Raw genomic sequence first — 27,519 nt, 5'->3', positions numbered from 1 at the left:
TTCACAAACTCACCTCGTCATCTAGAGGAACTATTGAATGAGATCCTTCAACATTCACTAAAACAGCTGAATGTTTCATAGGACAAACTAAGAACATTTTTCTGTAAAATACTTTTAAATTACTACATGATCTTCCAAAGAAAAATTAAAATTTCATATATTCTAATTAAATTATATTTATAATGATGAATATTATTTGTCATAAATCATATAACAATAACAAACTTTAAAAAGTTCTTACTCGTTTCTTGGATGAAACTGAACTTTTAAAATGGGAGACGGAAATCTGAAACGTTGCTCACAGTCTCCACTTAAAACATCCCATATGCAAACAGTATTATCAGTGGATGCACTTAATAATTTATGACCAGATCTGCTCCAACTACAAGTAATTAAAAATAACAATATATAAATTAAAATTAAATGATTTTCTTTTAAAGATCAATTTTTTTTCTATTAGTTTATAAATTTTTAATTTTGTAAACTTAATGTATATATATTTTTTAGATTATTCTAGTATTTAAAACATTCGATAATATCAATAAAACTTTTATATATGATGAAATATTTAAATATTAATGTATCATCATCAAATTATATTTCTAAAGCAAGAAAAAAAAATATGTAGAACTTGGTATTCTGTAGTTACTGTATTAAGTTGCACAGTATACAGGTATACCTCGAGTTACGTCATTCCCGATTATACGTCGTTTGTCAAGAAAGTATATGGAAAAATAAAAATCAAGTTTAAATCAGTTTATTTGACTTTAAATCCGTCCGCCACAAACATCGAAGTCGTAATATCACTACAAAAGCATTAAAAGCACATAAAATCATATTAAAATATGTATATTTATAGTAAATGTTAGTATAATCATCAATCTTAGAGAACAAAACATGAAAACATCTGTGTTTATGTGTTGTCGTCTTATTTAGCGGTCTTTAAGTGCTCATTATTGGCGTTTAGTTACGACGTAAGTTGAAACTATGACTTACGTTGTAACTACACAAGTAAATTCGACTTATGTTGTTTTTCGACTTACGTCGCCTCTCCTGGAACCAATTACCGACGTAAGACGAGGTATACCTGTACTGTATTGTCATATAAATATTACAAGCTACAATGAATTTTGTATAATTGCTTATAGAGAATTCTAACAAAATCATTGGTGGGAATGACTCTTTAGTTTCATATTGATATTGATTCTATTTCACATCTGTATAAAAAGAAAATACCAAAGAATAGTCACACACATCACTACAGATACACAAAGAGAAAATCAATATACAATAGTTTAAATTTATTTCATAATACAAATTATATTCTTTGTAATAAGCATAAAAATTAATGGAAAATATTTCTGTTTTTAAGTTAATAATGAGAGTTGCTGATTACTTGATACGTACTGTATGTCTTTCTGATGACACAATATAATTATTATTTTGAGGAAAATGATATACAAATAAATAATGAAACAAATATGATCTTAAATTCAAAACTCCAAAAATTCTTAGTGTTTCCTTTGTTCTAGCCTTATGATGATAATTATGTTTTTATTAAATGTATAATCATATTCTATATTCAATGGTTCTTGGTGATAGAGAGCTATATTTTAGTATAAACATATACATCAGGGTTCACACATACTTGTATTTGATGCGTAAGGTTGATTCACACTATACGGCTGGCCGATGGCTACCAACTATCACTGGACCAACAAAACATTGTATGATCAGTTTTTAATGAAGGTATTCATATCTACCACTTAGACCAGTGGTTCTTAATCTGGGGTGTGAGAGAGCATTTCCAGAGATGCGAGAGAAATTTCAAAACTTTAAAAAAAAATAGCTAATGTGCATATGGAAATGGAATTTGAAAAACTAGACAGAAAAGTTCTGGTGTAAATAGTTAGAAGCTTATCCACAACTGGCAAAAGCAGCACTAGAGACACTTTTACCATTTGCCATCACCTACCATTGTGAAATGGGATTTTCAGCACTTTTGCACATCAAAACAAAAGCCAGAAATTGCTTAAATGCATCTGATGACTTATGCGTGGCTCTTTCAAAAAAAGAGCCTTGTTTTAATAGAAGTATTATGAATAAACAACAACCACCTAGTCATTAAAATTTAAATATTGCTTTTTATGTTATATGTTTATGTTACGTTTTTATGTTATATATTGTAAATAAACATGGCATTTGTTTATGCAATGTCTTTTCTTAAATAAAAAATATACACACATTTTTTAAGGGAGTGCAAGAGCTTATTTTCAGAACCGAGGGAGTGCTGACCACTAAAAAGGTTAAGAACCACTGACTTAGACCTTTAAAATGCAGTACATTTTAATTCTCAAGCATTTTTGGTCTTAAATGATTTCCTTTAAATGAAGAGGGTCATTTAAGATGACTAAAAATGTTTGAAAATAAAAATTGTACTGCATTTTAAAGATCTGAGTAGTAGTAGTATGTATTGCAAATGTAGTTTTCAGAGAAGTGGTATTCACACCAACCATCATTGACATGAAATGTCACCAACAGAAGTTTGTCACTTTCTTTGGCAAGAGAGTTTTGCCTGCTGGCCTCTGTCTGATCTAGTCACACATGGCTAGTGTAAACAGTCAGTTTTTGATTAAGTACTGTTGTTTTTGATGTTAATCAATTTTTGTGTTTTTAAATGTGGGCATGAAATGAGTGTTTTTTCCAGATCCATATGGGTTTTGATCAGGCCTACGATGGGGACAGGATAGACTAGCCATGAAAAATTCCTGGGGAGTTGCTCACTCAAATTTAGTCTTGGGTCTCTCAGAGCAATAGGCTGATGCCTTAACTGACTCATCTAGCTGTCAAAAGCTGTAAGTTAATAATTGCCACCAACAGAACTGACAATGACAAATTTATAAGAGGATAACTGTCAGTACTGTAATGGTTGGTTGCCTGCCCCTAGCCAGTTGTATGTAAATCAGACTTAAATTGACAAATTTTTTTATTCAACTTGACTTACTATTTTCAACACTGCAAATCAATTTTGAACTGAAAATAAATTTACATTAAAACCAGTTTTTGTTTAATGCAAGAAAAACTTTATTAATTTATTGTTATCATTTGACATTAATGTTAATTTATGTCAATGTTACTGTAACAGCAATGTATAACAACGAGTTGTTCCATCATATTTATAGGATGTGTTATTCATTAATAATTATTTTACACATTTTGTAAACTAAAATTATTAATTAGTTAAAATTAGTTAATTAGAAAACAATATACTGTTTTAAAATCACCAAATTATTAAGATTTAAAGTAAGACATTTTATTATATAAAAATAATTTGTTCTGTTACTGATTTGCACCCATATAACTTCTACAAGAAGAAAAAAAATCAGTTATTTTTCATTAATAAATTATGTAATCTGTTAAAAAAAATACAAATTTATTAAATTTTTCCCTTAATAAATGACTTGAAGTTTATATTAATAATCTGGAAATGTAATGTAAAAAGAAAAATGTTAATACAGTCTATCAGCATTATTATTTTTTACTTGAAACAATACTACAAGTACACATTTGATAAACTACAGATTGTCTTTTTCAAGTATAGAATAATGGAATCTTACAATTTAAATATACATTAAAGTGTTCCAAATGGCAAATTTCAAATGTATTCCATAGGATGTGTCAATACAATAATAATAATAAATAAGATGCAAATAAAAAAGGTTGGGGTGTGAAAAATGTATAATTTAGAATTAGACCAAAAAATTATCATGCTAACCTCCTATATAGCATGTACCATATTGCCAGAAAGTTGAGCAAAGGTTTATTACACAAACTAAGCATTGTTATGTAAAGTGACTCTTATATGAATATGACCCTGTGATCTGAACACTTGAAGTAGGGTGGCATTGACCCATAATACATTACAACCATTTTCTAAAGTTCTGGCTAGGTAAAGGTTCTGTAATTTCTAATATTGTCTCGATGCTCTTGAAGGCACCTAGCCAATTTTCTAGTTGTGGCCCCAATATAAAATACTTTTGCTCCTATTTATGTCTACTGTAAAGGAGCTATGTAGACCCCTGACTTCTCCAAAAAGGTATAGCTATCCTTATTGTTAAATAATAATCTGTGCAGAGAAATTTGCAGTTTTATAGGAAGTACAACACCATGTCTCTTGAAAGTGTGTACAATGTGATGTGTAATGGCTCCCAAATATTATAATGTCAATACACAGTATTAACATTTTTCTTAAAGTTTTTAGCATCGCAAGAAACAATTTTCAAACATTTTATAAGGTAATGTAAAAATGTAATGTACAGCAAAATGTCGAAAATCTCAACATCAAAAAATGACAATTAATCCTTTCAATGGTAACTTCATTGTTGATGTTCTAACATTCATTCAAAATTTGTAATTTTTTAATTTTGAAATTATAATTAGTGTATTTTTTCTTTAAATTGTGATTCTGTAAATTATTTTTTGAATCTTTGTAAGTAAATATTTCTACATTCCAAGTGAAGTACTGGCTTGAACTTAGAACACCTAAGCTTGAATTACAATGTATTTGAAATTTCCCATTATTAAAATGCTAATTTAATAATGGGAAATTATTAAAATTATTAAAACAAAAACTGTAAAATGATACCATTTAAATTACAACTTATAACTTTTGCACTTTGTTCCCATTTTTAAACTAATTCACTAACATCTGCCCTGAAACTGAGGGTTTGAAGTATAAATGCAAGGGGTTTGAAACAAAATTAAAATATTTCAAATAAACTTTACTGATATTAAATTATTAGGAGGTCTCTTAAATTTACAATTTTGCCTAACACAACATTTTTAAAGTCACAAAATGTTTTAAAATTTAAATATGCCAATTGATGCTATAATACAAGCTTGGTCTAATCTACTTTGTTGTGTTTTGTGACAACTTGTTACATAACATTGACAATAAGTAACATTATTTTGTCAAATGATAATGATGAATTAATGGAAAAAAAAGTGTTTCTTGTGCCAAAACATACAATTTTAATTTTTAAGATGTTTCAATTATTTGCGTGAGGATTTCAAAAGGCAAGTTAATGTCATGAACATTGCTGTAATGTTGATTCCAAAAAAACTTTTCATAAATGAAAATAAGAAAAACATTACAAATGATAAATTTACATACTATTAAATCACAATTACCAGTTTTTTACAATGTCAAAAAACAATGGAAGAATCACACATTTTTAAATGATCTGTTGAGAGAAAAAATTATAAAACACAAAAACTGAGATAATTTATAGTGTATTAGTCCTAGTACAGGGGTGACGAACCTATGGCACGCGTGCCCAAAGTGGCATGTAAGAGAAATTATCTGGCACGTAATGTATCATATGATTTCTGTCCTTTTCAATCATCCTTTCTGTTTATCACCTGATCATCCTTTTGTCAACCAGATTTTTTACATTTATTCGAATTAAAGCGTATTCGTTTAATTTCTTTAAATATCATTACTCGAAGTCTAAGACTTTGGCACGCATTAACATCTTTAATGCTAAGGACTCAAAAAGGTTTGCCATCCCTGTCCTAGTATATGATTTCTGACTTATCACCACAAAATATTTTTTAACTCATTAAAAATAATTTTGTAGTGATTAGACAACAGTTATTTCTTTTTATGTTGAAACTCAAACATAAAAAAAATACATGATTTTTTTTTATAAGTTGAACTTAAAAGTAAAATTTAATATTTTTTTTTATAAAGTTGTAGTTTGGTCTTTATTTCATTTATGTTCAACTGACATGTATGAAAAATAAATGAGACAATAACAAAGCCAAACAAACTGGCCGTGTCTGCAATATGTCAATGTGAGATCTGGAAATCCTCTTGACACAAAATTATAATAAATTATATCCGAATTAATAATTACCCTTTTCTTATATCCGGATATAATCCGAATATAATACGAATTATAATAAAATTGTTCCCCATATCGACTCGAAAATTTTCCTATTATAAACATCCTGCTAAAAACTGTCCTGGATATAAACATCCTGCCTAAAAACGGTCCTGGATGAGAAAATATGCGTCCCCGGCCGTATAACTGTCAACTATCCATTGTTCTTACGCTGAGTACAGATCATCTTGCAACTTAAGTTTATAGTTAGCGCCCGAATTCGCCATATTGTTTCCAATCCCGGGAACACCTATGGCCTAAGCACCTGCACGTGACCAAAATTCCCAGCAAAAAGATATATATAAGATGTTTCCTTCCTCCCCCGGTGGAGAGTCTTTCATCGATTAAGATCGAGTCGCGATCTTACCCTGTGTGCCTACGGAATATATTTGACTATTGTGCCTCCAGTGCCATCGAACCTTCCCTAGAAAGGAATATTCGATCATCGTGATGAACAGCATATTTGAATTACTGATTGTCCCAGAGGTATGGAACCCATTTATGTGAACTCTCTCTCTCCCTTCGCGTGATAAGGATATATAGCTTATTTTATATGTCACCCCTTTTATGTCAGATTTTTGTAACGTATATTTTGTTTTCCATTAAATCGTTGTTATCCTGTTAAATGGTGTCTTGTTTGCTCGAATATTCGCTTATCGCCTTACCACGACTCCACCTTCCCTCCTACACTCGACCGGATGAAAACGTAGTCCCGTCCCTACGGGATCCCTACCGGCAAATAAGCCATCCCTGACACGTGGGCAAGTCACTCCGATTTGTTGCCGAAATTAAACAGAGGTCTGACCTCGTCATCCCTCCTCGGTACCCACATCAACATATTCAATGATCAGCTTATAAGATCTTTGACAGAACTTGGCACTGATTTCAAGTGCCCAATGTAACTGAGGCTTACTATTTTCTCTTAAAGAATGAATTAAGAGCTTCCTTTTAATTTGTTCTTAGCAATATATGCATAGTTTTCTGTTTATTTAGAATTTCCCCAATATATATATATATTTTTTTGATCTGTAGGTTTAGAAGTTGGGAGGATCATCTTATACAATTAGTGAGTTACACACATAAAATGCAAGCTGAAATTTGATCCTTGTCTTATATATGTACTTTGATTCACAATTTTAAACCTGCAGAGGTTGCAATGTTAAAACTATTGAGTGAGATATCGGTGTATCTGTTAGATACAATAATAAAAAAATTGTTTTAATATGTGTATTGGTTGTCAAAAGTTTAAATTAAAAACACTTACTGTATTTCTAATCAAATTTTAAATTTTTTTCAAATTATGAGAAGAAATATTTATTTTTAACAGAGTTTAATTTAAAAAAAAAAAGCACGAAAATAAACTGAAGTGAAATATACAATAATTGACTTACAAATATAGTAATATTCTCAGTTTATAAACATTGTAGTTGATTAACTGAGAATATTGACTATATATGTTAACATATACATTAAATATTCACAATACTGTATATGCATCAATATGCTAAACATATTACATTAGCAGAATGAATTTATTATTCAGTACCAGAATTTCCGCACATTCTACGACTGTATCATTTTCATTGACGTCAAGTACTATCAGCTGTAATTTGATAACATAACTTCAACATAATTTGATATGTCATATTTTCCATTTTCAGATAGAAAATGGAAAATATCATATATCAAATAAACAATCTTAAAAGCATTCTAAAAAATTAACAAAATACTTTAAATAGGTCAATGTATCTAATCTACTTTGTTGTGATCTACTACTATCTCTCAGATACAAATTAAGGTAGTGTTAAGAAGAATGTGCCGTTACACCTAACAAAGAATTGATGAAGTAATGCTAGATAATCAATGTTGTCAGTCTCTTAAGAGTAACTATGCAAAGTTGCCAGATTCTATATTTCAAAATAAAAATATTTAAAAAGTTATTCTAAATATATTTGTGAGATCAGCTGCAACACAAAGGTTTAAGTTTTGATTCTTGGCAAAATCTGCAAATCAAATTGACTTGCTTGTTCTAAACAAGCAAGTCAATTTGATTTGCAATTTTGTAGCCAAGTGCAAGTTCTACATATATATTAATTTTTTTATTTAAACAGAAATTTTATAAAGAAAATATGAAAAATATGTTTGTGTATTTAGTGTTTAGAAATTTTAAAAATTTGACAATAAAAATTTCAATTTTTCTTTTGTTCTTTTAAACCATTTGTATTTGCAGGTTTCATATCTTTAAGGTAAGAACACCTATACCTATTCAAATAGCCCTTTAAGAATAACTATACAATAAAGTTAGATAATAAGTTTGAAATAGCTAAACCTAAACACAGTAGATCCTGAAACTCAACTTAATATGGAAGGAGAAGGTGACAAGTTTTACAGCATAGTGATGATGCTAGTTAAATAATTTTCGTAAAGGTATTTACCCCATATGTGCAAATTCATATATGTATTAACTGTGTACCAATAGTGACTATTTCTATTTGTAGTTAAATTTTAATTTTAAAAAAATATTAGCTATTCAATGGCTACTTTTAAGTTAGTGACATTTGCCTCAGCATTTTGCAGTGGACCTTGGAAAAAGAGCCATATGCTTTGTTAACACATGGAATTGATGCTATTTTCAAGTATCACCAGTGAATAATGATAACTTATTTGATCTTAGTGTTGTTATAGAGGTAGAAATTAGATTACCTTTTTTTTGAATGACACAATGAGTTTTACGGAATGTCAAATTATCGAGAGTCGATTTTCCAGGACTCTACTGTGCACTAAATTAATTGAATTTTATAGTTCAGTCTCTGTAGGTGATGACTAATATTCAGAATTTTAGTTATCATTTATATAAAACATCTTAAGATACTTCAATGTTAATCTTCAAATGTTGTTCTCTTTTGACATGTTTCAGATATTTTTATTTAATTAATTTATTTTTTCAAATTTATAATAAAATTTCAATACAGAGCTATTTTTTTGTAATTTGTTTGGGTAATAACTTAAAAAAAAATTGATAATAAAATTTAATTTAATATTACAGAATGGAATGATAAAACATAAATCTGGAGAAATTGTAAAACTACTGTAACAATGTATGTTAAATGTACACCATAGAAATGAATAATTTAACAACTTACAATATATTAAATCTTATAGAGTAATCAACTTAATAATAATGTAGTAAAGCTCTCAAAGAAGATCACACATTCAACAAAATTTAATATCATATTAAATTTATTGATGCAGAGCATTAGCAAAGCCTCTTCTATGAAGCTTACAGAATTGTGTTTGTTCTCAAAATGTAATGGCTGATTTTGATAAAACTGCCATTTTCCATTAATTGAGATGAGGAATCCAAAAATGTAATGAGGGTCCATTTAAATGCAAAAAAATAAAATAAAAGTCCGTCACTTCATTTTCAACATACAAAGGTATTAAAGTGACAATGTCCATGCTCTCTGATGCAAGTGAGCACACCTAACAGAATTTAGGCCTAAGGGTCAAAAATAAAAACAGTATTGCCTGCATCTAATGGAAAATAAGTGCAAAAAATGAACAAATCACAAGAACAAACAATCGATGGCAATTGTTTTGTTCTTGATTGCCTCTCCATGTCTGCCAGTGCAAGGATAGCCTCTTTTGTGATGCAAGTGCAAAGTTTACCTGTCCACATTTGTCAGGTACAAGGATCACCTCTTCTATGCCTAATTGGTGCAGAGATTGTTTCTTTCTTTCCTGCTTTGCCTCAATTCTATGGCAATATGACAAAGTTGTGTGATGTCCTAGTTAAAACATAAGGATACTGTTTCTATGCTTTAGTAAAATACAATATTGTGAGAAGGCAAAATATTTCAATATTAAAATTATATAATAATAATAATATTTGTTTACAAATATGTTATCAAAAAGAAAATACCCAGAAAAATTGTGATTTTTGAACACTATTCTTGTACTAATATTAATTAATTTATCATTAATGTGTTAATTGATTCCTAAAACAGACAATTTGTCAACTTACAATAAGAGAGAAGCAGAGATTTATTTATTATAACAATAAAAATTTTTAAAATATAAAACATATTTTAGTTATAATTTACATTAACCCTTAAGTACTAAATAAAATTTAAAAGTATCATATAACTTTAATTATATTATATATATCCATTCCAGAAAAATATTAGTAAAAATTTACCCAAACACAAGATCCTCAATGAAAATTTTCACAACAATGAATTATGCATTTTGAAATGAATTTGCATGGTCGTTTACATGTTAGCTTAGTTCATATTCAATAATGCATCTGATTCATATTTAACCACATTTGAAATATACCATTTTTGGTAGCTATGAAATTTTGTTCAATTCTTATCCCAATATTTTCAATTCACTTAGTTCTCTTCTATCATTTTTTCTATGTAATATTTTTTCAGTTAGTTTCATCAGAAAACAAGCACATTATGTACTATTACTTTGTTCTTGAAAAATTTCATTTGAAGTCATGCCTCTTGATAATCCAAACTAATTCTGTACACGGTTGTTTGGATTAATATGATTTGATATAAAGAAAAAACTATAAAACTATAAACAAAAACATATTTAAAAAATTTTGGTACATATGTTTGTTAAAAAATACAGAGAATGAGTCATAAGTAGTATTCATAGATTACAACTTGCACATGCATTCCTGTACCATGTTGAATATCATTTGATTAGTATTATACATTACGTTTTGATTTCAGCTGTCCCACTGAGTTATGTTGCAAAGTTATCATTGACTTAAAATAGGTGTAAGTTTGTCATTCAAATATCTTTGTGATATTTCTTCAAAAAGTCCTTAATGCTACAGCTGCAGCAAAGGAAATTTGTGCAGTGTAAAGTTCAGGTGTTAACTCTGAAAGAACTGAGCAATACTGGTATAAATGTTTCAAAGCTGAAATGCTAAGCCTTAAAAATTATTCTTGGCCTGTAAAACCCATAACAGTGGATTCTAATGCTTTAAACAGGGTTGTTTGAAATCCAAGCACAAGCATTCAAAGACAATCTAACAAAATGGGAATATCATAGTGTTGTTTGTCATTTGTTGCTCAAATCTATGCTTTGTATACAATGAAATTTCAAGGACCCAGTCCACTTGAAGTTGGTTCCTGATGATCTTGACATAATGCAGAACTTTATTGTGCCAAATTGGAATGATTACATGAAGCTTTAATCCAAAAATACCATGCTTTAGTCAATAGAATACAGATACTTCTTCAACAAAATAATACTCCCAATTCAACTGTAAATATCGCTAGATGGTAATTAAGTTTAAAATTAAAAGTAAAAATTAAATTCTGGAACAGCAAAAGTGAATAAATGGTAACTCCTTTCTTGACAGACTTGTCTTCAATTTTAATAACAATACTCCTCCATACATTACTTGTTTAACAAAAGCAAAAATTCAAGAACTGGATGGAATGGAGTTGATGCCTCATCCAGCATTAAGTTCAAACTTAGCACCATTAAACTAGTAGCTTTTTTTAGTCCATTACACACTTTCTGTGTGTGAAACAATTTGAAAATCTTCTGAGTATTGCAAACAGAATCAAGAATTTTTTGCCTCAAAATCCAAGGAATGATTCAACTGCAAAATTCAAGAACTGACATCAAGGTGAGCAAAAATCATAGAAGGCAATGGGTCTTTATTTAAAAACATATTCCTTTACCACTGCATTTCTTTATATGCATAAAAACAGCAAGAATTTACGACTTCATTAATAATTTGTATTGTAATGATTAAAATGTAAACAGTCCATTTCCTTTAAAATTTATCTTTTTTTCTATTGATCTTCCATTGCATATATTCTAGTCAGATTTTCAAGTTTGTTTTAGAATAAACTAGTCTTTCTTACATACAAATAAGGTCCAATTCATTTATCATTTTATTTCAATAAGAGAAGTCAATAAGAATAAATGATTCACACATTATAAATTGATTCTTCAATATAACTTTTGATTTCGATAATATGAATAGTACACTATATATATATATATCAGATGATATATATATCTATATATCTATATATATATATCATCTGTATATGCATATATAAAGCAAAAAGAATAAAAAGTTATTTATGAAGGTTTTTAGCAATGATTAGAAAACTGAATTGTTATTTATAGATCTACAAGGAAGAACAAAGACAAAAGAAAAAATATTACTAAAGGAAAAATTAATCTTTCATTTAATTTACATAAATATTCATTTCCTGATACATTGAAATAAATTTAAAAAATGATTAATTTATAGTCTACTTACAAAATGCATTATGAATGACAAACATTATGAATGAAAAGTCTTTTGAAAATGCAAAAGAAAGCTATAGATAAGTAATGTTAAGTATGACATTCAACAGAAATTGCAATTGAATAGTCCTCTTTAGATCTAAATGAATTACTAAATCAATGTTCAAATGGAAAAATATTGATGATGATAATGAAACTGTACTTCATTATGATTTCTTAGAAGTGATAATATTTCTTTACATACATAAAATGGTGTTTCTTAGCTTTGTTAATTAAAAAAAATATAGGAGGGACAATAATAATGTACAGAATTAATATATAAAAAATGAATTAAAATTAGTCAACATCTATCCAGGCTAACAGAAATAATATGTAGTATTTAAAATACATATGGAAAAAGCAAAATTTAAAGAGATCCTTGAATAGAGAAGAAGAAAGAATTGTAAGACAGTAGAGGTTATGAAAGTTAAGAAAAATAACAGATTACATTGTTAATAAGGTAGTGAGATTTTATTTGATGTTGAAAATGTTATGTATAAAGTAAGTTTTTGTTTTATAATATTTTAATTAAAATTTATGTAAACATGACTATTTATTTAATGTTAATGATTTGTTGTAAGTACTAATTGTTAAGTACTTACAACAAAGTACTTAAATGTGAAATTAATTTATCAATAAGTATTTAATATATTACATAATCTATTTGTTGAGTTAGTTAATTAATATGAATTTCAAAACAGAAATCTGAGATTTAAACATAAAAAAATGAAACAATTATATATCTATAAAATGTAATCACATTAGATGTTTAAAATAAACAAATGATTTGTAGTAAGAAGTCATCTATAACATAATTCATTAATTTAATATCTGAAGACATCACAATAAAGTCTGTTAATAGATATTGAAAATAAAGATAATTCAATATTAAATTGAGCACTAATTCAATATGCAGTCAGGTATCAATATAAAAAGAAAGAAATGTTTGTGAAATAAAGTTCCACTAAATATTTGTATTTAAAAATCATTTTACAAAATTTCTGCTTTAGTAAACAATTCATTGTATTCATTTTCATATAGTCTGATAAAATCCTAAATGAAGAAACTCATATTGTAAGATTTATATTAAAACTGTCTAGACTGTATCACTGCAAAATAAATTATATTCCTAAGAAATTATAAATATGAATTCAACAGAATTTTGAAAAAAGTAATTTTTACCTTAAAGAACAAACAGGATGCACATGAGCACTAATTATTTTTGCAATGCCTCTAGTTAAAAAGTCCCAGACAACAATACGCCCATCATTGCAACCTACAGCCAGAAGAGTTCCACGTTTATTAAAAGCACATGTTACAGCTAAACTGATGCAATCCAAAGCTCCATCAAATTCCTATATAATAGAAATAATATGACTCATTAGCATAAAAGGATAACACACTTGATTTTATCTTAATTTTTAAATAATTTTCCTCTATTTGGAATCTACTTTTATATAACTCTATATTTTAATACAAATAATAATTTTATCATCTATTATTTTTCAATAAATTATATCATTAATACATGCAATGTAGTAGTTCATTTAATTAATTCTATCTAAAATACAGTCAATCTTCTACTTAACGAATATGACAAGAGATTCCATTATTACCAACTGCTCATTTTTAAGAAGAAAGCCTGCAATTCCAATATATTTTCAACTTCTATAAATACTTTATTTTATTCTACTGGAAGCTTCCAAGTAGTCACGGGCAATATTCACAGTGTTATTCAACAAAATATAGCATTCCTAAATGAGCAAAAATTACTTTAGCACAGTAACCAAAAGTGTAAGCAAAAGTGTATCATAACTCCTTCTTACACCATCCCTTGGTAAAATTATTTGCATGCAAGTTTCTTAAATATGTAATTCCTATTTATATTATTCATATAACACTTACATTAAATTGGCGATTTATTTTTACATTAAAATATGTGGATTATAGCAATATTTGTGATGCTCATCAAACAGTTGTGTCAGGTGACTATGACTAACAAGAGTTACTTATTCACTGCATAACTTTGTACCAGAGATTTATCTCAGGAAGTACAGCAATCACAAAAGCTACTCAAGAAGAGAGACTTATTACTGAAAAGCTTTGTATCATTCTTAGTATCTTGTCTGAATGAAACCATAGTTTAGAGCAGTGATTCTCAAAGTGGGGGTCGTGAAAAATATTTGGGGGGTCGCTGAAAAATTGATGCCAGATCAATTTTTTCAAATATTTTATAAATTTACTATGGATTCATGTTTAGAAATAATAGAAATAAAAAATATATAAAATAATTTTTACTTAAATAAATTGCACATATAAATAATAAAAATAATATAAATATCTAAATACGAGCCTAACCCCCTCCCTCCGGGATGTTTTTTGACACACTTATTCTTCGGGGGTCCTTTGAAATTTTTAAGTGCAGAAGGGGGGCCGCGGTTCAAAAAGTTTGAAAAACACTGGTTTAGAGAATATAATTGTACTGCAGAAACTTTGAACAAATTCAAATATTCATCTGGTCCTCATAGGAGGGCGTGGGTTCGAACCCCACTCCTGACACCAATATGTGTGATCGAGAGAGGTAGGAGGAAGTCCTATCTCCCCTTTCTAGCAACAGGTCGTTGACCTTTCACTTGTCAAGATGGCTAAAGTTTCGATTTCGGTCCCGAGAGTCGGGACTCTTCTTGTTGGGCGAGTGGATAGGAGGTGAGATGAGGTCGACAATAAGGCGGAAGTGATATTCGAGTCAAAGAGGACACCATTTAACAATTAAAACAAGATTTATTGGAATTAAACAAAGGACACAATTACAAAATTAATTAATTCCCCTAATTCGCGTAGGGTTCGAGAGAGAGCTTACAGGTTCAGTTCATACCTCATTATTAGTTTCCTTATAGAGTTAGGCCCTTTGATATCCAAAAAGTGTAAATCGGTATCCAAAAATGGCACAGTTTTATAAAGTCACGACTGAGCGCGGTGACGACCTGCAATGGCGTTGGTCCGGCAGATGATAAGAGACTCCCGAGGGGGGGAAAAGAAGTGGCTTTTATAGCTTTAGGCTGGGAAAATTGGTCACGTGATCGATGGTTGATGGCGATTTGGGTCATAGGTGTTCCTGGGACCAAAAATATATGACAAATTCAGACGTTAACTATAAACTTAAGTTGCAAGATGATCTGTACACAGCTTAAGAACAATGGATAGTTGATAGTTATACGGCCGGGACGCATATTTTCTCGTCCAGGACCTTTTTTAGGCAGGATGTTTATAATAGAAAAATTTTTTAATTTAATATAGGGAACAATTATAATAATTTTACGTTCAGGGGAATTTCCGGATCTCACATATTTATCAGTAAGCCAAGAGTTAATATTTATTAATATTAATATAATTCATTAAAAATATTCATTAGATAAGAAGAATAAAATAAAGAAATAAATAAATGAGTTAATATTCCTTATAAAGAAAATAAATTCTTCAAGAGAACTCTTCTAAATATGGATGTAATTAATATCTGAGGTTAAACATTTGATTTGGTGTAATTTGGATCTATATACAAATATCCCTAGAAAACTTGTTTTAAAAAGTGAGTTCACTGACAAAATTGCAATTTTCCACATTCCAATGGATCCAATAAGTTGCCAGAATATGTTGGGATAACTCAAATACATCCAATGTATATTTTACAAAGCCATCATTAGTATCTGCTAATAATGTACAGTACAGTAAATGCTCAGAATACAGAGTTTAATGGGAGAATTTAAAATAATTCATTAGATTTTATTGCCAAAAAGATATGAGTAATGAATATTATTCAAGTGATTTTTAGTTGAAAAACTAGCAAAGTTTTTGAGCTATCAATTATTTAATAGTGCTGCAAACTGCACAAGAACAGATGATTCAGGACTGGGCGCATGCAGTCTATGGATTATACTTGACACCATGTATTAAATGTTATAAGTTAAAAAAAAAATAAAATTTTTTGAAATGGCATTTCATGTAACAAATTTGAAAAATGATCTATTTTTGATTGAATTCCATTTTATTACTGCTTCTTTATGACAACTTCCCTAACTACTTAAAATTTATTCATAAAGATGTTCAGAAGTATATATAAATGGCTATAATTATCTCAGAATGCATACAGTATACATAACATATTCAGATTGAGACTGTTTTTTGTGAGAAATCACTACATTCTAGTCATTTACAAACTGTAATGTTATGTGCAATTATTCTGAAATATTATTTTTATAACTTAAAAACTAATATACACTCAAACCTGTTTTTGTCAGGTCTTTTTCTGTGCGATTTTTTTTGCGGGTATATGAAAATTTCAATCAAATTGGAACATAATTGATTTCTGTAAAATTTTTTAAAATTCTATTGGATGTTTTCGATGACATCAGCAGGTTTTTTTCATTTTTTGTTCATTAAAATTTTTTTCTCATACGATTTTTTCGGTCCCCTCGTATTTTAATAGCATAAAAATCATAAATATGGTGTTATATTTGAACAGATGCGGTAAGTTAGCTCCCCTCCAGCTTTAGACTGCAGGTGTAAAATTTCACGCCTTATTAAATGAAATAACACTTCCTGCAGCTATATTTATCAAATAAAATCATTTTTTAAGGATTATTTTTAACTTTTTAATGTTAGATTCGTATTTAAGTGGAAATAATTAATTAATATAAAAAATAAAATTCTTAGAAGATTTTTTTTCCCATTAGGGATTGCAGAAAAAGGCCCAAGGAATTAGAAAAGCAATTCCTATTTATTTCGTACGGTTTTGAGTTATTTTCTACGTGAGACTTTTTTTATGAGGTCCCTATTCACTGCATAAAAAAAAGACTTTTTAATTGTATTGTGAAAACTATTTTTTACAGCTACTGGTGAAGTTTTGTGTGATTTTTTTTTATGCCTTTTCTTTTATGCAGTCCCTATCCACTGCACAAAAACAGGTTTGAGGTAACTGAAAACCTTACGAAATAAGTAGGAATTGCTTTTTTAAACGAAATCAAGACACCAGGCTTGGCAGCTACTTGGAATCTCGCCAAACCTTTTGGAATCTGATTTAGAAAATACACATGTGAACATTTTAAAATATTTTATTTACATATGTATTTATTTTACACATACAAAACTTTTCAAAACGTATAACCATTATCCATCGTAGTCTGACAATATGCAAACTTTCTTGTGGTAAACTGGTTCAAAATCACTTTCGTCACTTGAAGATACTACCTCGCACTCATTTCGAGTTGACTTTTTTTCAGTTACCATGTAGTCGGTGATCAGTTTTTGCGACAACTGTCGTTTCAGTTTTTGCGATGACTCTTGTTTCAGTTTTTGCGACGACTGTTGTTTCACTAGACGCTTGTATATGTCTCGGTAGCCAGATATACAAGATTGAAGTTCCTTTTGGAATTTTGAAGTTCTTTCAGAATTGGCATCGATTGCAAGAAAATGACATTCTAATTTATGGCAAAGTTCGAGTCCTGCATAGATTTTATCTGCTGTCATATAATCGGGTTTTTCTTGCTCATCAGTAACATCTGTTACATAATTTATAATGTCATCATCCCTTATGGTTTCATCCTGAATCATTTCGACAAGATCATTTTCACTGAAAGTATTAAACCCGTCTCCGCCAATGCAATGTGCTAGCGAAACGATTTCTATTGTTAACATTGATGTGTTTTCAGTTGCACTTCTATTAATGACACATTCCGGCCACACTGCTTTCCAGCATGCATTTAGTGTGTGTTGTTTTATTTCAGTAATTGCTGCAGCAGCGTGATTTATGCAGTCCAATATCGAAAACTTTTTCCAAACTTCAGTCAAGGTTATTGCATTGTTTTCAAGTTTATCCAAAATGTATCTAAAAGTTAACTTCACGTAGTGTTTCTTAAAAGCTGCGATGATGCCCTGATCTAATGGTTGTATAAGGCTTGTCATATTGAATGGTAAAAATACTACTTTTACGTTAGGGTGCTCTATACAAGGATGCCCGAGTGCATCGTTAACAATTAGCAACACGTTAAAAGGAAGCCCCATAACAGTCATATATTGTTTAACTTCTGGAATGAAGCAATCGTTGAACCATGTCATAAAAACAGCTGTTGTGATCCATGCTTTTTTATTGGCCATGTAATGGACTGGAAGCTCAGCTACATTTTTGCCCTTTAGCGCATGTGGGTGCAATGATCTATTTATCATAAGGGGTTTTAACATTCTCGCTCCAGATGCATTACTACAAAGTAAGAATGTTACTCTATCTTTTGCAGCTTTAAAACCACTTGCAGTTTTCTCGGACTTGGCAATGAACGTTCGGCTAGGCATCTTTTTCCAAAACAACCCAGTTTTGTCTGCATTAAATACTTGATCTGGACAATATCCACCATCTTCAATAATTTTTGCTAACACTTCAGAATAATTTTTAGCGTCTGTTTCATCAGCGAATGCAGCTTCGCCCTTTATCTTCAGATTGTGAAGTGCGTGTCGTCGTAAAAACCCAACTAACCAGCCATTGCTTGCAGAAAATTTCCGGCTTCCAATGTGAGACAATGAACAAGATGGCTGTAAATCCTTCAGCTGATTATAAAACTGTATAGCTTTCTCTTTAATTAATTCTCTGTCAATGGGGATTTGTTTTTGAGTTAAGTCTTGAATCCACAATATGAGCGCCTTTTCCGTTTTCTCTATCAAAATGTTTCTTGAATATGATGCTCGTTTAGCACTTTCATTTGTGGCACAATTACTAGATTTATTTATTTCACCTGCACGTTTTTGTATGCCTCTTATAGTGGATTCACCTAATCCAAATTCTTTACCAAGAGCTGTGGATCCTTCACCTTCTGCTAGTCGTTTTATAATCGTAGTCTTAGTTTCTAAGGAAATTACCTTCCTCTTGCCCTTATTCATTTTCAGGGATTATGTCTAAAAATAAAATAGAAATCCTAAAATTTTATATCTAAATAGAAAAAATAATACATTTACCTTCAATTTATGCTTTGAAATGAATCTTATCTTAATGGTCCAGGAATGTGAAAGCACTTTGAAGGACATCAATTAATATTAGATTTAAAAATTAAAACACACGTAATATTCTTTTTTATTAAATCACTTTATTTAGCGGACTTGTCACTTGCCCAGATCAGAGACTAATAAAAAAAAGCAACTCTTTGCTCCCTTCAAGTACACTTCTTCTACCTACTCGTTAAAACAAAACAAAGCATGAGACTAGTTGCCAACTATACCGCACAAATAAAAAATTGCACAAAAAAAGACCGCACAAATAAAAACTCACACAAAAAAAGGTTTGAGTGTATAGTTAATATTCAGGTGTTTCCAGGAATTTATAGAGTGTAATGATGCACTTGTTACATTTAGGATGTGTACAATTGAAAAATTGTACAAACAGAGTTGGCAAGTTCATACAATTAAGAAGTAACTTAGTGAACATTCTGACACTGGTCCAAGTGTAGTGATTAAATTTAGTGATCAAATCTTTCCAAGTTGTGAAAACTTTTTTCATGATACTGCTAATATCAAACAGTTGTATTCAATAAGCAGAAAAGCAGCATCAAAAAAACAAATGGATGAGCTTTTAACAAATTGCGGAATCAAGTGAGGTGTTAATGAGCATACGTAATTTGCCTCTTTGTGCTTATGGTTTATATAGTTTCTCTCAGCTTTGCCGTACATGCATATGGAATAATATATGATCATGTAACATGCATTTCTATAGAATAAAGAGTAGAGATCCCAAGAGACTGAATAATTTCAAGTACAGGTATTTCTTATACGTAGGGGGTAAAATAAAGGATATTTTCCTGCGTGTGCAGGAAATCCAGTGTTTGTGATGTAACGAATTTTCAGAACAAATGATTTTTGGCAGCCCGAGCAAACCATTAAAACAAGATTCTACTGCATATTAATTTGAAAAAACATGTTTATACAGTTGGACATACTTTATACAAAATAATCAAAAATATAATGAAGCTCTATGTCTTAATGCATTTATCTGTTAAATCAGAATCCATGAAGTTGATATCACTAAATCAATGATTGATTGGATAGAAATACATATTTAAAAAATAATTACATAAAAGTAATTTTAACACAACAACAAAATGAAGGGAATGATAAATACCTCAGGATAATTCTGTCCAAATGATTCTATAAAATAAAAAAAGTAATAATTATTCTTTTTTATAATTAAACAATCTGTGAATAAATGTTATAGCTAATTAAACAATAAAAATATTTGTAGGAATAAAATAATACATAGGATGGCCCAAAAGGCAGTTTACAACTTCAAACTTTTGTATCGTAGTTTTGAATTGACTTATAGGAATTTACTGTGGTTCAAGTGTTTTATTAACTCAAAAAGTTTTTTTGACAGGTGTTCACTAACCTTTCTTGCTTATTGCAGGTAATGGGGACTGCATAATCTGAACATGATATCTGCTCAGGAAAAGGCACAGTGTGTAACATGGTTTATTGAAACCAAATCAAACACACAAGTGAAAATAAACTTCAGATTACGATACAGGAAGTCACTATTCAGTCAGCCATATGTAAATGGTACAACTTCATGCATACAGGCAGTGGGAATGTGAAGCATCATTATCATCATCATAGAGGTATAAACCCTTCAACTTGTTTTTGTGGAATTATGTCAAGGGCCAAGTGCACCAAACTCCTGTGCAGATATCAGTGATTTAAAGACCAGGATAACCACAATCATTATTACTGTTGACATGGAAAGGCTACATTTAGTAAGTGTTAGAATACCGATTCAATACATGCCACCAGAGGTGCACATATTGAAGTGGACCAAACACAAAAAACTTTTTGAGTTTATGTATCACTTAAAAACCATAGTTTCTGTTTGTATGTCAATTCAAAGCCATGACGTAAAAGTTGGAAATTGTAAACTACATATTGGGACACCATATATTTATATACTAAACATCAATATTTATAATTTATTATTTATATATTGAGCACTATAAATATATGATAAAGTGTATAGAAATAAATATTTGGCTTCAAAAAATTATTACATGTATACCTATTTTCATTGAATTTACAGATAAAAAACATCAAATTACTGTTTGATTGATACAATTTTTATTGATTACTGGTAAACTAATTTATCAGTAATACAATTCCTAATCTCAAGCTGTAATAAATTGGAGGAAATTAGAAAGCAGAAAGAAGAATTTATAGAAATATAATGGAAAATATCTGATTGATAGTATAGTAGTTTTAAGTGGTAGGTGCCAAAAGTTTCCAGTCTAACTATATTTTAGACATGATAGGAATAAAATAATGAGTGTATCAGATAGCACCATTTGTATGTGGACTAATAAAACAATTTTTCCTATACAATTTGCATAAGTCACCTAGAAATATTCATTTTAGTTAGATTTATTGCATTAATTTGCATCATGTTCACCTCTTGGAAGACAATGCACCAGTGCACATAGCTGCCATTGCCAAGGCTGCTATGAAGGAGTGTGGGTTTGAGGAGCTTGACCATTCACCCTACATCCCAGATTTGGCTCCTAGTGATTATCATGTTTCCAAAACTCAGAAAAGACCTTCAAAAAAGTGAAGAAGAATTGCAGGAAGTAGTTTATGAGCATTTTGTAAACAAACTGCAAATTATTTTTTCAAGAATATTGAAATGCTAATTTCAAGATGTAAGAAATGTGATGAACTGCAAGAAGACTATATTGAAAAATGACATCAATGTTTTCATTGATGTCATTTTTATATCTCTAACATCTAAAACATATTTAGGCCAGAACCTTTTGGTGCCTACCATGTACAGTAGAAACTCGTAAATCGGCACCCCGGTAATCGGAATCGCCAGTAATCGGCACGATTTTCAGTCGGACTGTGTCGTGCTGAATCAAACGTTTTTGATACTAAATTTACTTCTAAAGTATAATTTTCATGTTTTTATATTCTTCGATATATTTATTTTGTTTGTACAAAATGCAGAAATAATTTTTAACGATACGATAGCCTCGATTATTATTATAAAAATTTTCATTAGGCTTAAAATCGACGAAAATTCAACACGAAGCGACAAGCAACGGAGAAAAATTCAACAGGAAGCGACACGCAACGAAGAAAAATTAGAACATCGGACAGGTTAATATATTTTTTCGTACATAAACCGTAATCGGAACAAATCCCTAATCTGAACAACCCCAGTCCCCAATTGATTCCGATTTTCGGTTCACTACTGTACTTCCAATCAAATATCTTTCATTATATTTCTATAAATATGTAAATTGTTTAATTATATGAGAGATTGTAAAAGAATAGAAACTTATAAAAATATAAACACCAACAGAAACCCGATGCATAGCAAATAGACACCCACAACTGCTGTAAATACAGCAAAAGTGGATGTCTATTTGCTATGCATCGGGTTTCTGTTGGTGTTTATATTTGTATATTTATGCCTTGCTGGGTATGCGATGGCTGACTGCATGCCTTGAGTGAATGTTTCTGGATGAGGGAACTGAATGCGTTCCCACTCGGCACCGTAATAACTGATGATGGTTTTATCTTAAACTTATACAGTCAAACCTGTTTTTGTGCGGTCTTTTTCTGTGCGATTTTTTTTTGTGCCATATATGAAAATTTCAATCAAATTGGAACATAATTGACTCCTGTAAAATTTTTAAAAACTCTATTGGTTGTTTTCTATGACAACAGCAGGTTTTTTCATTTTTTATTCATTAAAATTTTTTTGTCATATGTTTATTTCGGTCCCCTCTTATTTTAATAGCATAAAAACCATAAATATTATGTTATATTTGTGCAGATGCGTAAGTTAGCTCCCCTCCAGCTTTAGACTGCAGGTGTGAAATTTCAGCCTTGTTAAATGAAATAACACTTCCTGCAGCTATATTTATCAAATAAAATCATTATTTAACGATTATTTTTGACTTTTTAATGTTAGATTCGTATATAAGTGGAAATAATTAATTAATATAAAAATTAAAATTCTTAGAGGATTTTTTTCCCCATTAGGTGTTGCAGAAAAAGGCCCAAGGAGTTAAAAAAGCAATTCCTAGTTATTTCGTAAGGTTTCGAGTGATTTTCTACATGAGACTTTTTTTATGCGGTCCCTATTCACCGCATTAAAAAAAAAAATATTTTTTTAATTGTGTTGCGAAAACTATTTTTTATAGCCACTGGTGAAGTTTCGTGTGATTTTTTTTAATGCATTTTCTTTTATGCGGTCCCTATCCCCCGCACAAAAACAGGTTTGACTGTATATACCGGAAGAATAGAGCAGACCAGAGGTCTGGGTAGTGTAACTGGCAACGTGTCCGCACAGTAAGTGGGAGTAGCGAGTTCGAGTCCCGCTTCAGGCTGATTCTTTTCTTCCAGTTTTATCTAAATTATTTAATTAAAAATTATAATTATTAATTTTAATACGAGATGGCACCTAACACATCCCTCTAGTGTCAAATTCATTTGTAATTTATAATTATTATTTCCAAATTATAGCCAGATTATTTACGGCAATTGTGGGTGTCTAGAAACTTATAAATAAGCACTATACATATAACCAATATCCATAAAAAAAACTACAGCAAAACAAATGATTTCATTTGTGATGAAACTTGTAAATTAACACCTAGAGACATTCAGTCATTTCTAAATATTAAAAAAAATGACATAGCAAGTGTGTATATATGTATATAGGTATACAGAAATTACAATTTCCAAAATTTAACATAGAGTATTATCTAATATTAAATTGTTTTCTTTTTAATATGATGTACAGGTACATGTTTATGAAATACAGTACACTCCCACTGATTCAAGCTAATTATGTAAAATTGTTTGGATTAGTAACATTGTATACAAAGAAAAAATAAATCAAGAAAGACTACTGATAAATTCCATGTTTTTAAAAATTAATTGAAATTGCTTTTTATTTTCAGTTAGCATATTTAGATGAAAGCAAACTATTGGTTCAGACTACCAAATGCACCACACCCACTTATACACAAGAACATTGATGTAATTACTATACATTAATTTCAGTTTATTAAAATCATATAAGCAAGAGTTACAAGACGTCAACACCTGATCCCACCACACACAAATGTAGATTCCAAAAGTAATGTACATCATCTTTTCCAAGACTTTGCGGAGACATTTTTAAAAGTCTTTCAAGCCACTCCAGAATCAGCGAAACAATTCTTTGATTAAATTTTCCATTATTATACACATCATCACATAAGTTAACAACAAACGTAAACAATAAATTCATACACTTGTCCTATCCAGTGTAAATTCGCTTCATTTGTCAAATATAAAACTACAGTATTTCTTCTATACAAATGTGTCAAAGAAATTCCACCATAAATTCGCATAAAAGAAATGAACCTTCAGTAGAGACAAACGTACCAGTTTGAAATATCAATAAATCAGAAGCATAAACTATGTGCAGAAAATAGATATATTATTAATTTGGCTTTGCTGTAATGTTAACTGAAATTATGTTTTAAAAATTCATTGGTATACTATATCAATGCACTTTTAAAACATAATTTCAGTTAATATATTATTTACAATTAACAATAATATAAAACACATAAGCATTTTTAAGATAAAAACATGTATGGTGTATGGTATTGGATTTCAAATTAACTGGTTAATAAACACTAAAATCACTTCTAAAGATTTTGATTTTAATCCCAAATACTTTAAAAGTGAGTTTCAGTTCTTTATTGAATGGGATGTAAACATGTCAGAGTAAAGCAGGTACACAAAACAATATTTTTAAATATTATCAGTAAATAATATAAAAAATAATTACCAAGGAGTTCTAGATTCATTTTACGTTTCTTGTTTTCTTATAAAAAGTTTATTTTTTTAAATTAAACCAATATAAAAATGAGAAAATATATTTTCTTCTGCACTCAAATGTGCGTCTACACCACCTGGCGGGAGATTAGTTTATTCTCTATAAAAGTTCAAAAATATTCAAAAAAATTTTAAAAAAATGGAAATTAATATTTATTTTATATAAACTTTTAATAATTATATCAAATAAACGAATAAAATATTTTAATTTAAATTGTTAATAAAAAAAATTACAAAATTATTTCAAAACTGTGGCGTTTCCATTGCATCAATGAAAAGTAGCAAAATTTCTACGTTATACCATTTCAATATAATTTATGAATTAGCCTAATACTCTGGGTAACCCGACATTGTATCCTAGCAGTTCTAAAACTCCTGAAATTTTTCGAGGGGTGGTCTGTCCTGGATATGTCGGGCCCCCTTCCTCAGCACGTGGCAGTCGTATTGTGGTCCAGAAGAACCCGCGATAAGCTTTAAGAAAAGACCCTCTTAGTGTCCACAGGACGGAAGAAGTAAAATACATAAATATATAAATATATATATATATATATATATATAATTAACCACTTAGTATTATCAAAATTTTTTATCGCCGATCCATTGTTTATTAATATTCATGGTAAAATTGTTTATTCATGAGAGAAATACAGGTAAGTGTATTCTTGAAAATTTTCGAGGATTCTATTCAACTCAAATCCAGATCCTCTATAGTGGTAAGAATAGAATCTTCTAGGCTAACAGAACGTCTAACATTTGAAAACATCTTTGAATACTTTTGAAAACAGAATTTCGCATCTTGTAAATTAAATAGGTTACAAAACTTTTTAATTGTCTTGAATTGAAACCGTTTTTAAACCGTGTCTTGCATATAAAATGAAAAAATTAAACCTTTTAATATATCACTAAGATGACCTTTTTTCCACATCCATCGTGTATTCGGTCGGGCTTACAATGGATCATACATGATAGCTTAAGGGGAGTAATTTTGTTGAATTATGAGAAATTTCTCTATTTAAAAAAATATTTAAGTTTAAAAAATACTAAGACACATTAGTGCAAATTTAAATTGTGTGTGGCGTTATCTGTTATGAGATTTTATTTTAAAATAATTTTTATATTATTAATTGTTATAAAAAGGCAAACGGCTTTTTTTTTTTTTTTTTTTTTTTTTTTTGTAACTCTTTCCGCCCAGTGGGCACTAAGAGGGCCTCTTATAGCAAGCCCATTATGGGTTCGGCCAGGCCCACAATGGGGCGGCCGGGTGGTGAGGGACGGGGACCGACATATCCGGACAGACCACCCCCCGAAAAATTCCTGGGGATTTTTCAACCCGTCCGGATTCGATCCCGGGTCCCCCAGGGCGGCAGGCTGCTAACCTTGACCGCTCGGCCATCCGATTCGCTTATAAAAAGGCAAACGGCTTAATTTAAGCATAGATATGAGTTATTTTGAAAACACTGTAAATGACAATAACGAGTAGGCTAAAATTTTCCATTAAGTTCAGATATTACACAACCCTTTTCTGTTTCTCCATCTCCTAAACTTTAACAACCAAAATTTAATAGCATCAATGCCCCGGCGGCCGAGCGGTCAAGGTTAGCAGCCTTCCGCCCTGGGGGACCCGGGATCGAATCCGGACGGGTCGAGAAATCCCCAGGAATTTTTCGGGGGTGGTCCGTCCGGATATGTCGGTCCCCGTCCCTCACCACCCGGCCGCCCCATTGTAGGCCTGGCCGAACCCATAATGGGCTTGCTATAAGAGGCCCTCTTAGTGCCCACTGGGCGGAAAGACTTACAAAAAAACAAAAAAAGCATCAATGCCCCATATATGGAAATAAATCTGCCAAGATTCAAAATTTTTGGTTCATCCAGTTCTAAGATATAATTTAAAATAGACGTCCACACACACACACACACGTAAAGCCCTTTGTTTTACAGTTTTGGGCTCTCGGGGTGTAAAAATGTCGAGAAACGTAAAACAATCAGATGGGATTCAAAACTTGACCGATAGTCATACTTTCCTTATGTTATTAATAATATATTAATAGTTACGACAGTTGGGAAAGAAATATTAATTGATACCCGCATGGAAAAGTTAAATGACACCCTCACCACGCGTTAGGCAATTTACCTAAACGGATAAAATTCGTATAGTTAAATCCATGGTTATCAGACATGGAATTTTATGGCGATTTTGTAAGTCCATCTTTAATAAAAGAGCATTGCGGACCATTTCTTATGCTAATTTTCAATTTCGCATTGATTACGGATTGTCCATCTGGTCAATGGCTGCACCTTCCCTTTTACATACAGTAAGATTACTTCTGCTATT

General features: G+C 30.2%; 1 protein-coding gene across 2 annotated transcripts in view; it reads right to left on the bottom strand.

Annotated features, from left to right (window-relative positions):
• The window catches only part of Rbbp5 (retinoblastoma binding protein 5), a 55,284-nt gene extending 30,020 nt beyond the window's left edge, over positions 1 to 25,264 (bottom strand). For both annotated transcript variants that reach the window (XM_067277210.1, XM_067277211.1), the window contains exons 1-5: positions 25,141 to 25,264; positions 20,431 to 20,456; positions 13,458 to 13,630; positions 242 to 382; positions 14 to 101 (exon numbers count right to left, since the gene is read on the bottom strand). In XM_067277210.1, the coding sequence (XP_067133311.1) occupies positions 14 to 101; positions 242 to 382; positions 13,458 to 13,630; positions 20,431 to 20,456; positions 25,141 to 25,159 (447 nt within the window). In that variant the 5' untranslated portion in view covers positions 25,160 to 25,264. The remainder of the gene's footprint in view (positions 1 to 13; positions 102 to 241; positions 383 to 13,457; positions 13,631 to 20,430; positions 20,457 to 25,140) is intronic.
• Between the last annotated feature and the right edge of the window lie 2,255 nt (positions 25,265 to 27,519).

The sequence above is a fragment of the Centruroides vittatus genome, unplaced genomic scaffold, assembly GCF_030686945.1.
Source record: "Centruroides vittatus isolate TY-2023 unplaced genomic scaffold, ASM3068694v2 contig_738, whole genome shotgun sequence".
Classification (NCBI taxonomy): Eukaryota; Metazoa; Arthropoda; class Arachnida; order Scorpiones; family Buthidae; genus Centruroides; species Centruroides vittatus.
Note: the sequence above shows the minus strand (reverse complement) of the source record. Positions and strands in the feature narration are given on the sequence as shown.